Genomic DNA, 13,164 nt, shown 5'->3' with positions numbered 1-13,164 from the left:
GTTTACATACACACGCACGCACGTTTACATACACACGCACGCACGTTTACATACACACGCACGCACGTTTACATACACACGCACGCACGTTTACATACACACGCACGCACGCATGCATGCGCGCAGGTGTACGTGCACACGCACGCACGCACGTCTACGTGCACATGCATGCACACACGCACGTGTACAGGTCTGTACACACACGCACGTACGCACCAACGCACTCATGCACACACGTGTACCTGCACACGCGCGCACGCACACACACACGCATGCACGCATGCCCGCACGTGTACATGCACACGCACGCACACACGCACGCATGCACGCACGTGTACGTGCACACGAACGTACGAACGTGTACGTGCACACGCACGCACGCAGCACTCACGTGTACGTGCACTACATAAGCAGCGCTGCCAACAAAAACACATAACAAATACACGTGACCTGATCTATGACGTCACGTGAAACACTCCTGTCTACGGCACAGGGGGCTGCCTTGGGCAGCCCTAGTACATTTGCCCCCCCCCCCGTTTATCAATTTCTGGATACGCCACTGGTAACTACACGTAACGTACAGATATTTACATTCATATAATTTTGAAATTGCATATCCGGATACATTGACGTAGATTCAGCCATAATTTTTATTATAATATGGCTCATTATCCCTCCTCATTCTCTTCCCTTATTTCATCGTAAAACGAAAATCTTTTCCACTGCAATCTGCAGTGTTTATTTGTCAATTTAATTAGAGTGAAATTATATATTTTCGTTACAGTGCCTTAGACTACAAATTATGTTTGTTATGCGGTTATGTTTATGCCTATGTCTATATGTAGCCCTCGCATATTTATCACAATTTTGAACGGTAGATGGCAGCCTGCACACAGGAGTGTAATCGTCATATCCGCCGTTCTCACCAAGACTTCTCACTGCTTCTACGTTGTTCGTTGGTTTGTGTTTTAAAATGATTTGTGTACATTATACGACTGTGGCTTTATTAGAAACCTGTATAAAAAGACAAACAATCATCGGAAGTTAGAAAGTGATCGTGAGAATTTGAAACAACTAGTGCCAGTAGTGGTGATGGGTGAAAATCAGTCACAACCAGCTCAAATGGGAGGACCAAACATTCAGGAACTGGCGACAATGATCAAGAAAACCCCTATTCAGTCAGACTACAAGCTGACGAAGGACGTTTTAGGAATGGGTATCAATGGCAAAGTAGTGCGATGTGAATCGAGGCATACAGGTCAAAGCTACGCGCTGAAGGTTGGTGGAGCCATGGTTTCGTCACAAGCCACAACACTAAATAATGTTATTTCAAGTTTTGCCATTCTTGGCCAGTCCAATAAATATATTAAAATGATATTGATACAATGATAGTAAATAAGTACGAATCGTGTTTGCTGCCGAATTACAACCACCCTTTCACTGGATACAACTTAAGCTGTCCTGTAAGGTCTTGCAAGATCCTGTGGAAAATGTTCCTTCCTGGTTAGTGGCACTATCGACTATCGAGTATCAGCGCATCACCAAGCAGTAATATCAGGAGCGATCCGAAATTTGCCTACAGACTACAGTCATTGTTTGTTATGCCAGCAAGCTAAACATACCTTACTTAACTTAGCTTTGAGTCAAGTTGCAGGGTTCATCTTGGAGAATGGAAGTGGATCACGCTTAACCCAGTAATGCAATGCATCAGCAGTCCTATAGCTATACTAAGTGCTGATTACACCTATTTACATCATTACCTTGGAACGAGAACGTTTTGTAGAATCTTGGCAAGTTCTCTTGGCAAGTGAAGTTGTACGTAGTGGGAGGCTGGCTGATAATTCTAGTGAGCGAACACAAGCTGTAGTAATGTCAGCATTTTCGTAGTGTCCTTTAAACAATAGATCGACATGTCTCACACGATTGCATCGCCCCATTCCCACAGGTGATGTTGATCTGAGACGTTGCCACATGGCTGAACTCGTTGTTATCTGTCATGCACTTGCTTTTATGTTGTTTACATGCATTTCCAAAAGGCAAACTCTGTTTTCTTACCATATCAAGTGTAGTGGACACTGACAAGTACCATAACATAATACAACACAAAACAATAAAACACAACACTACAATACAACACAATACAATATTACCTTAACATAACATAAAACTCTACAGCCAAAAAATTTCCGTAGTTGCCTTACATCATACATGGTACGCATCTGTGCCCTTTCCATGAATCTTATTTTGTGTATATTCTTCTTTTTCCCACACAAAAAATGCTCTAAGAGAGTTATTCCTTTTTTTGAAGGAAATGTTTGCATCAATTGGTGCCTCTACAGCTTAGTGTGGTGTCCTAAAATATCTGATTGAATCAAACGTAATTTAACTTGCTGTGCCTTGAAAATTAAATTTGACCCCTGTGACAGCAATTGGCCACCATTCAATGTGATCACTGAGCATCTGGTACTGCATCTATATTACTGACGTGGCTGGGATTCTGTGTGCGATTTCACAGGTTTTGGCAGATTCAGCAAAAGCCCGACGTGAGATGGAACTACACTGGCATGGGTCCAAGTGTCGTAACATAGTCAAGATAATTGATGTTCATGAGAACACATTTGCAGGGAGGAAGTGCCTACTTGTGATCATGGAAATGTGAGTAGGCATTTAGAATAAGTGTACATGTTCAAGCTTAGGTACACAGGGCTCATATTTCACCATGGCACTGGCAATGAGTACATGGTTACCTTATTTACAGCGATGCCCTTGAAAGTTTTATGATATGTACAGCAGTAAATCATTGTTACTGCCCTACTCAGTTTGTCTCCTTGCCCTTCCCGTGAATTCCATGTTGTGCATGTACATGTATTCTTCTTTGCCATGTATATAAACAGTGTTGTTAAAAAGTAAGTGGATAAAAAGTCATAGAACTGAGCGCTTTCCTACTGTATCCATGGCCCATCACTGATAAGAAAAAGTTGTATGAATAGAGTTAGGTTAAAACTCAGGGTCCTGGAAAATGGACTTTCTACGATTTGGAAATGTCCTGAAAAACAAATTTTGCATTGGATGTACAAACCCTGGCTTTTGCTGTTTTGTGCTATTGCTTAATCCTAGTAATATAATTATGGCTATAATTTTACTATGCTTGCTGGTTCCTAATACAGTGTTTCCCCTGCATTGACACGAGCGAGGCGGGCCGCCTCGCTTAAATTCTCAGCCGCCACACAGAAATTTGTCCAAAACACCCCCTTGCCGACTCGCTAATCGTTCAGAATAGCTTAAAATGCACCATTTTTTCCAAAAAGGTTTTTTCCTGCAGTGCTCGCTTTGCTAGGACCTCGAAATGCGCAAACACCAAAAAAAATTTACCACATCACAGACCTTTTTGGCCAGGTGGACTGTAATACATAGTTCATATGTACAGTCTAAACTTGAGCCATGCCTGTCTGTATGCTGACTACCCAAACGTCTTCCAAACTACAGTGCCTTCGGGTGTGTTGTATAATCGTTAGGAAATCAATTGTCAGGGTGTCGTGAGCAATAAGACTGACCATATACACTTAGAAATCAATATTGCTTACTAGCGGTGTACCGGAACTTGGATCTGGCCGGATCCCCAATTTTTCAGAGTTCCAGTTCCGGCCGGAACCCTTCAGAAACAGTCGGCCGGAACCGGAACTTTTTCCAAATTTCATTTTTGCTATAAGCGACATCAAGATCAAAAGACCCCCGAAAGAAGTCACTGAATGTAGTTGAGAGTCAATAGTCATATAGTGTTAACAACTTCACACTATTCCACCCAAAAAACGCTTGCCACTTGAAAATTGGCTAACTAACTGAACCAAACTGATGTTAGGTGATTCACAAGATTTTCTTTTAAAATCAAATACTCTTACAGCCACGGGAATGGCATCTGTCTGTTAGTTGAAAAAAATCAACTAAAACAAGGGATACTGCAACATGCAGGTTTTGTCACAGAATTCGCTTGCAAATAATATTAAAGAATTATGGACTCCGACTGTAAGCAGCTGATTCATACACCTAACAACCATCCTGTAATTATAACTTTGAGCATTGTCCTACTCGCCTGAGTGATGTGCCTGTTTAAATAATATTTCGTTCAGGCCGAGTGAGTTTGCGCAATACTGGGTCAAAACTGTCAAGGTAATTCCCAGCTTAAGTTCCGGCCGGAACTTTTTTCAAGTTACGGCTAGTTCCGGTTCCGTCCGGAACTTAAAAGGTTGGATCCGGTGCACCCCTATTGCTTACAGTAGTTTTCGGTTGGCTGCCTTCACCCGTTCCTCCTATCAGAAGTGCCAAAATAAAATTTAAGTAATAGATATGCCGCCAGCTGCCAAAATGTTGAGCTGATCAGTTTTGATACGTGTAACAAATTTCTATCGCATTAGGCCATCCTTAAAAAATTATATGTTTGCTGTCATCCGACCGACCCACGAAAATAGCCGCGACCCAAAAGTTTTTTTTAACATTTTTAGCTCATCTGACATAGTCAGATGGAGCTTGTAGAATCGCATGATCGTCCGTCCGTCCGTCCGAGCGTCCGTCCGTCCGTCCGTCCCTCCGTCAACAGTTGGGCACAAATCTTAACCGCTCGACGTACGGTCACGATATTCGGGACGTTGCGCGTTTCTTTGGCTCTCTGTGCAAGATGTGACTACACTGTGTGCCAGTTATTAAAGTTTGTTCAGTTTAATACACAAGTTTGGATTCTTTCTTCATCATTTCTACATCGAACATTAATTCAACGTTACATTTTGGAGCCAGCGACAGTCCAAAACCTGGGTATTCCTTTGCGGACGCAACGTAAGGTACATTCCACTATGCCGATCTACGGGCCATACTACGCAAAGAAGATGGAGAAGGAAGAAGACACAGGAGGAGTCGCTGGGTACACCGCTGGCAAGAAAACTGGTGAGAGCGAAACGGAGAGCGGACGAGAGAGCAAGAGAGACGGAGGAAAAGAGAGAGAGAGAGAGACGGGAACAACAGCAAGAGTAGGAGAAACGAAGATCGATGGAGAGTGCGAGGGAGTGATGAAGAATGACGGACATTAATTCAACGTTACAACAATATCAACTATTTTACTGCTATTTTTTCCACTTTTGCACAGCACATCATAATACCATTATTTCGACAAGTTAAAATTAGCAAGGCCTAGACAATATACTTAATGTTTACGATATGAGTAAGTATATAGTTAGGGGAATCATGTTTCTGTTTTTATTCAGGGTGTAACTCTTTGTTCAGGAACCTGTGTTTCTGCACAGTATTATCATATTCTGGTGGGCATATTGCCTGACCAAAATAATCAATCCATGCCTTGAGCTGTGTATATGTATTAGGTTACACTTACTGCTCAGCTGACTCACAAGTGTAAAGTCCAAAGTAAAGCCACACTTCCTCGTCAGATGGTTGGACAACACATGTTACTGTGAAACCGGTGGACCCAAGTAGCACATTGATTAACAAAATGCCCATACCCACCAAGATTGCTGGTGGCACCCTACTCACCTTTATCGTCACGTTTCCTTTCGTTATTTTTCGCATGTTGAAGCCAACAGTTGGAATCATGTCTTCACTAAACTGTCCCGACTGGAAATGTAACCAATGACACATTAGAACCATAGAAAAAAATAATGGACCATATCTCAATCGTTGTTGAGAGAAAACATTACGTAGGGCTTGGCATGGAGGGTTAACATACACCGACCTCAATAACCATGACTGCACACAGCAATGCTGCAATAACCTGGGATTAGCTTCAATCTGGAACTGTAGCACTGGGCAAAGGAGTAGGGGTGGGGGTTTCAGGAACATAGCACTTCTCTTCTAGTAGTAGTACTAGTAGTAGTAGGTAAACATCAGGTTTAGCGTCGTAAATTAACTTGCAAATGCCACCACCAGATGGCGCTACGCGGTCTATCGGCGTTTCGGGCGTATCAGTGGAACATCGTCAGCACTCTCGTAGTTCTGGTACAGGGTAGCGAAGGAGCAGTGTAGGGAGTGGGAGGGGGAAGGAAGGGTGAGGGAGGAGGCGAGACAAACCCTATCCGGATACAATTGAACGTAGAATCACCAAGATTTTATTAATAATATGCGATTAATCCCTCCTCATTCTCTCCCTTATTCAATCGTAAAACGAAATAATTTTCACACGGGCAATCTGGCAGTGTGTCCTTTGTCATATTTTAATAGAAGTGAAATAATATTCGTTAACAGGCATTAGACTACAAATAAGTTTGTTATGCGGTATGTTTATGCCGATGTCTACTATATGTAGCCCTCGCTATTTATATCACAATTTGACGTAGATGGCGCATCCTGCACACAGAAGTGTAATCGTCATATCCCCGTCCATCACCACACTATCTGAATGCTTCTAAACGTGTTACCGTTGGTTTTGTGTTTAAAATGATTTGTGTACATTATAGCGCACTGTGCCTTATAATAGAAAACCTGATAAAAAGACAAACATCATCATCGGAATTCGAAAGTGATCGGTGAGCAAATTGAAACAACTAGTGCCAGTTAGTGGTGATGGGAATGAAAATACAGTCAACAACGCAGAGCCCAAAAATGGAGGATCCAAACATTCAGGAACTGCGACAATCGATCAACGAAAACCGCCTATTCAGTCAGACTACAGAGCTTGACGACATGAACGATTTTAGGAAATGGCTATCAAATGCACAAGTAGTGAGCAAGGATTGGTGGAATCGAGGCATTACAGGTCAAAGCCCTACGCGCGAAGCTTGGTGAGCCATGGTTTTCGTTCACAAGCAGCTCTAAAATTACTGTACTTTTTTACAGAAGGCTCTTTTGATTTGTATGAAAAAAGAGGCATCTCGAATAATTTTTTTTTAGCGAGGAGCTATTTTAGGCTTGCCAGAGCACTTAATTCATAGGCATCGAATTTTTGTTAAAATTTCGATAATTTGAATGTCACCTGTCCTAATTAAGTATCAATTCATCTCAGCATCTCAGCACACAGTAATCAGACTATCAGTGTTTAAGAATTTCGTCAACAAAATTACATCGATCACAATTTTTTTCATGCTCATTTCCACTGTCGACTAAGAAACGGCAATCACATTCTATTCAATTTCATTCACAACAGACAGGACATGCAGCTACACAGTACAACATAGTCAAGGGTAAGCAAGACAAGACCAGACACACTCAAAGAATTATAATCGATGGTAAATGATGGTATAGGTTATTTTCCAGTTACTTTTTTTTTACTTTATTTCTTTTCACTTTCAACTTTATTTTTACATCAACTGAGCAATTCAGAACTCAGGAGAAAGTTTTTAGGTTACTTTGAGTATGTTAAAAAGAACTTGTACTGAATCTCTAGGAATGCGAGGAGCTATCTGGGACTTTCGGTTTATTCCACCCAGATCCCACGATATCCGCCACATGGCATAGAATTCAAATGCTGCCCGCACATACCGCAAGAGTTACAAAGTGCCTAGAATATTTTTCATAGTAATATAACAGTTTTACATGCTTCAGAATCTAAAATGAATAAAATAGTCAAGCTTCTACAAATCAGCTGACGAATATCAAGTTAAACAGCTTGTTACCGCCAGTGTCTTCGTGTCAACTGGTCGTGCCCTCACTCCCCGAGCAGTGATAATAAACCCTAGCGATTATAAAACTTAAAATTGTTAATGCCGACAAAAACTTGTGGCTCGGGCCTCCGGACGGAACTAATTTCTAAAAACGCGCCGGGCGCAAGCGGAGCGATTTTTTTCTTCCAGTATTCTTCCAAAATTTTCGCTCGTTCAGTAATATGTTGCTTACCAAGACGCGGCTTGACAAGCTGCAGGAGCGAAAGTACGCGCCAGCTCAGGCCAGGTGTATTATTTTTCCGCTGTCCACAATAGACAACCAACACTAAATAAATGTTATATCAAAGTTGTTCGCCATTTCTGCACAGTCATAAATATATTAAAATGAATTGATACAATGTGAGTAAATAAGATACAAACGTGTTGCTAACCGAATTACAACCACCCTTTCACTGAATACAACTTAACTGTACCTGTAAGGTCTTGCAAGATCCTGTGAAAATGTTCTTTCCTGTTTAGTGGCACTATCCGAGCTACGAAGTATTCAGCGGCATCAGGCCAAGCAGTAAAAATATCAGGAGCGACGCGAAATTTGCCTACAGACTAACTAGTCCCAGATGTTTGTTAATGCCAAGCAAAGCTAAACATACGCTTATCTTAAACTTAGCTTTTGAGATCAATTGCAGGGTTTCATACTTCGAGAAGTGGAAATGGATGACAAACGCTTATCCCAGGTAATGCAATGGCATCAGCCAAGTCCTAATAGCATATAGCTAATGGGCTGATTACACCTATATTACATCATTACCAGTTGAAACGAGAACGTATTTGTCAGAATCCTGTGGCAAGTTACTATATTGCAAGTGCAAGTTGTATGGAGTGGGAAGGCTGGCTGGTAATTCTAGTGAGCGAACACAAGCGTAGTAATGTCAGCATTTTCGTAAGTGCCTTTAAAACACTAGATGAACATGTCTCACACCGAATTGCAGTCGCCCATCCATTGGATCTATCATTCCCACAAGTATGTTGATCTGAGACGTTGTCCACAAGCTGAACTCACGTTGTTATGAATGTCATGCACTTGCTTTAATGCTTGTTTACAAATGCATTTTCCAAGCAAACTCTGTTTTCTTACCATAGTGAAGTGTAGTGCGACACTGAAACCAAGTACATAACATAATACTAAGCACAAAAACAATAAAAACACAACAATACAAGCACAACACAATATAACAATAAAACGTCTCACAGCCAAAAAATTCCGTAGTTGCCTTAACATCATAACATAGAGGTACGAAGCATACTGTGCCCTTCCATGAATCCTTATTTTGATGTATAATATATACTTCTTTTGCCCAGACAAAAATGCTCTAAAAGAAAGTTATTCCTTTTTTTGAAGAAATTTGCAATCCAATTGGTGCCAGTCTACAGCTGTAGCTGGTGGTGTCCTAAAATATCTGAATTGAAATACAAACAGTAATTTAACTATGCGCTGCTGCCTTGAAAATTAAAATTTGACCCGCTGGAGCAGCAATTGGCCACTGTCATTCAAATGTGATTCACTGAGCACTGGTAAACTGCATACCTAATTAACTGAGTGGCTGGGATTCTGTGTGACGATTTCAGACAGGTTTAAATGGCCAGATTCAGCAGAAAGCCCGAAACTGAGATGAGAACTAGCACTGGCATGGGTCCAAAGTGTACTGTTAAACAACTAGTCAAGATAATTGAATGTTCATAGAGAACACATTGCAGGGAAGAAAGTGCCTAACTGTGATCATGGAATAAGTGAGTAGGCATTTAGACAACAGTAAAACCCGCTGTATAAAGAACATAGATTTGTTCCAACAGTTAGTCTCTCAATATGTTCTTATAGTAAATGGGGCTTACTGAAAAAATTAAGGCTTCAAAAAGGTTCTTAAATAGTTCTTAATTATGTTCTATACTTTTAATAATGTATAACAGCTATATACTTGATTCAAAATATGTGTTAATTTTTCTTCAGCCACAGGACTGCAATTTTGCCTAATTAATACCGCGATGGGCTACAGTGATAACGTAAGTTTTTTACAGTGCTAACCATACTGTATGATACAGATATGTACAAGGACACAAAACAATAGTGACAAAAAGATGCAACATCTCATACGGTATATTGTTGAGCTCAATCTTTTTTATTTTTCACCGTGTGTTTCATACTGCCAATAGGAAAATTAAGAAGCCTACTTAAAATCTTAGCCTAAAAACAGGTTCTTAATGTAAAAAGGGGTCTAAATGGAAATTTAGACCTAACAAGGTTCTTAAAATCATGTTCTTATACGCGAGGAGTTTTACTGTAAGGTACAGGTCATGCTTAAAGGATACACAGGGCATCATAATTTCACACCAAATGGCGAACTCTGGCAATGAGTACATGGTTAACCTTATATTACAGCGATGTATCCCTTGAAAATTTTATGAATAATGTACAAAGGCAACGTAAATTCATTGTTACGCCCTACTCAGTTGTCTCCCGGGCCCTTCCTGAATTCACCTGTTGTGCATGTAACATCGTATTCTCTTCCCAATGTACATAAAACAGTGATTGTAAACAGTAAAGTGGATAAAAAAAGTCATAAGAACGAAGAGCGCCTTTCGCCTACGTATCCATGCCCATCACTGATAAAGAAAAGTTGTATGAAATAGAGTATTAGGAATTAAAACGTCAGGGTCCTGAAAATGGACCTTCTCCGATTTGGAAAATGGTCCTGAAAAACAAATTGAATTGATGGTACAAAACCTAGCGTTTTGCTGTTTTGTGCTATTTGGCTATAATACCTAGTTAAAATAAATTATGGCTATAAATTACTATGATTTGCTTGGTTCGCTAAATACAGATGTTTCCCGCTGCATGACACGAGCGAGGCGGCCCGCCTTCAGATTAAAATTCATCAGCGCCGCACAGGAGAGAAATAAATTTGTAACCAAAAAACAACCGCATGCCGACTCGCTAAAATCGTTCAAGAATACTATAAATGCACCAAATTGTTTTTCCAAAAGCTTTTTTCCTGGCAGTGCTCGCATTTAGCTAAGGACGTTCAGAAAGTGCCACAAACACACAAAAAAAAATTTACCAATCAGCAGACCCCCTTTTTGCCAGGGGGAACACGTAAATACCTAGTCATAGTTACAGTCTAAAACTTGCAGCCATGCCTGTCTGTATCTGACTACATCAAACGGTCTTCCAAACTACAGTGCCTTCCGAGTGTGTTGTAATTAATCGTTAGGAGAAATCAATTGACAGGAGGTGTCGTGACAATAAGACTGACCAATATACACATAGAAAATATCATTAATTGCTACAGGCGGTGTACGGAAACTTGGATCGGTCCGATCCCCAATTTTCAGAGCATTCCGAGTCCGGCCGAGGAACCCTTACAGAAACAGTCGAGCAGAAACCGGAACTTATTTCCAAATTATCATTTCTAGCATATAAGCGGACACAAGATCAAAAGAACGCGCCCGAAAGAAATCACCTGAATGTAGTTGACAGTCAAGCCCATAATAGTTTAAACACTTCACACTATTCCAATCCAAAAAAGCGCGCTTGCGCCACTATGAACATATGGCTAACCTATCTGAACCAACTGAAATGTTAGGGATTACACAGATTTTTCTTTAAAACAAAATATCTACAGACACAGGTGGCATCTAGTCTGTTAGTTGAAAAAATCAACTAAAACAAGGGATAACTGCAACCTGCAGGTTTTGCCACAGAATTCGTGCAAATAAATAGTAAAGAATGTAGGACTACGCGACTTGTAAGCAGCTGATTCATACAACACTAAGCAAGCCATCATGTAATCATACTATGAAGCATGTCCTACTACGCCTGAGGATGTCCGTTTAAAAATAATATTTCGTTCAGGTCGAGTGAGTTTGCGCATACTACAAGGTAAAATCGCCGAACTTTGTCAAGTACGGCTAGTTTCCGGTACTTAACAAGTTGGGTCGAAAAAATATACAGTATTTTCGGTTGGCAGAGCTTCACCGTTTCCTCCTATTAGAAAGTGCCAAATAAAAAAATTTATAGAATAGATCACGCCAGATGCCAATGACTGATACAGATTTTTGAAATACTCTACATATGTACCTAAAAAATCATGTGCTGTCAACGACCCGACCACGAAAATATCGCGAGTTTACATTTGGCATCCATTTTTTTTTTTCGCATGTGACGACCTTAACATTATGCCTCGCACACACACAAAATACCTACCTACTACCACTAAAAATCATGGGTCGCACGGGCAGACAGCTAACTTATTTAAGGAGTGGCCTGATCAGTTTTGAATAGATGTAACAAATTGAAGCATTAGGTAGTTTGACTTACAATGTGCACTGCTGTAAGTGCACGTGCTATAAAAACATCGAGAGACTGACAATCAGCCACGCATCCCTGTGTCCAGTATATACATCTAGGTACACGTTATAATCTTCAAAAACAGTTGACACACCGCGAGCTGCTACAGGAAGTATATTCGGCTGTAAAACGCAGCCACTCCCTACTTCACAAACGCGGGCGCTGCCCCGGCCCACATTGGAACCCTCCCCCCCCCCACCTCCCGTTTCAAATCATTGCGGCCACGTGTTAAACATACTTCCCGCCACTGATATAAATCGCACCACAATAAAAGTTTGAACAAGCATAGGAATCGATCGCAAAGAATTACCAATTCGAACCAGGGGGCCGCCGCGCGCGTGTAATTTTAACCGTACACTAATATGCATAAACTCCTACACTACAACATCGCTGCAAGCCCACCACAAAGTACAAAACAAGTCACCCGTTCCACCCAACCGCCACGACCTAACACCAACTGTAAAACGCGACTCCGGAGCTTATCTATATAATATAACAAGGTGTTATACGTATCCCAAATACCGTCTATGTAAATGGTGCCGAATTTAACGCATTAAGGGTACGGAAAAAAAACAGCCCCCCAGATCAGACCCCCTAGTTCCCGCATCCCCCTATCCCCACCCTTCACCCCCTGTTTCACAATTCACCTGGGAGCAACCGCTGAAACGGGAAACCAAAACTGGGAGATTTTGAATCCCAGCTCAAGAGTCTAATACCCAATCTGCTGAATAGTTATAACATAAGGAAGCCAGGTGGTAGTAGTTCCCTCCCTCCCCTCTCCCTTCCAGTGGTTGTAATTCTGATCTCCATTTTCCTTCCAGTGCTGTAATACTGTGTTACATTATTAAATAATCAAAAATGTGCATTTGCAAATGTTGTTTTTTTTGCATTCATAATTGTCCTTCTAGCACCATCTCATTCATAAATTAGTCACTTCTAAGCACATATTCTCATTCATAATATTAGTCCTTCTAGCACATATCTCATTCATAATTGTCCTTCTAGCACATATCTCATTCATAATTGTCCTTCTAGCACATATCTCATTCATAATTGTCCTTCTAGCACATATCTCATTCATAATTTCCCTTCTAGCACATAACTCATTTATAGTTGCCCTTCTAGCACATCTGGTAGCAATTAAATTAAAAAGTTTCTGTGCTA

General features: G+C 40.9%; 1 protein-coding gene across 1 annotated transcript in view; it reads left to right on the top strand.

The window, feature by feature from the left end:
- Positions 1-912: 912 nt before the first annotated feature.
- LOC106810631 (MAP kinase-activated protein kinase 2-like) overlaps positions 913-13,164 on the top strand; it is a gene marked incomplete in the record, with an annotated part of 39,037 nt that continues 26,785 nt past the window's right edge. Inside the window, 2 exon segments of the mRNA XM_014814054.1 lie at positions 913-1,278; positions 2,516-2,655. Coding sequence (XP_014669540.1) covers positions 1,093-1,278; positions 2,516-2,655 — 326 coding nt within the window.

Source organism: Priapulus caudatus, unplaced genomic scaffold (genome assembly GCF_000485595.1).
Source record: "Priapulus caudatus unplaced genomic scaffold, Priapulus_caudatus-5.0.1 Scaffold459, whole genome shotgun sequence".
NCBI classification, from domain to species: Eukaryota; Metazoa; Priapulida; class Priapulimorpha; order Priapulimorphida; family Priapulidae; genus Priapulus; species Priapulus caudatus.
This window is presented reverse-complemented; position numbering and strand designations above follow the sequence as displayed.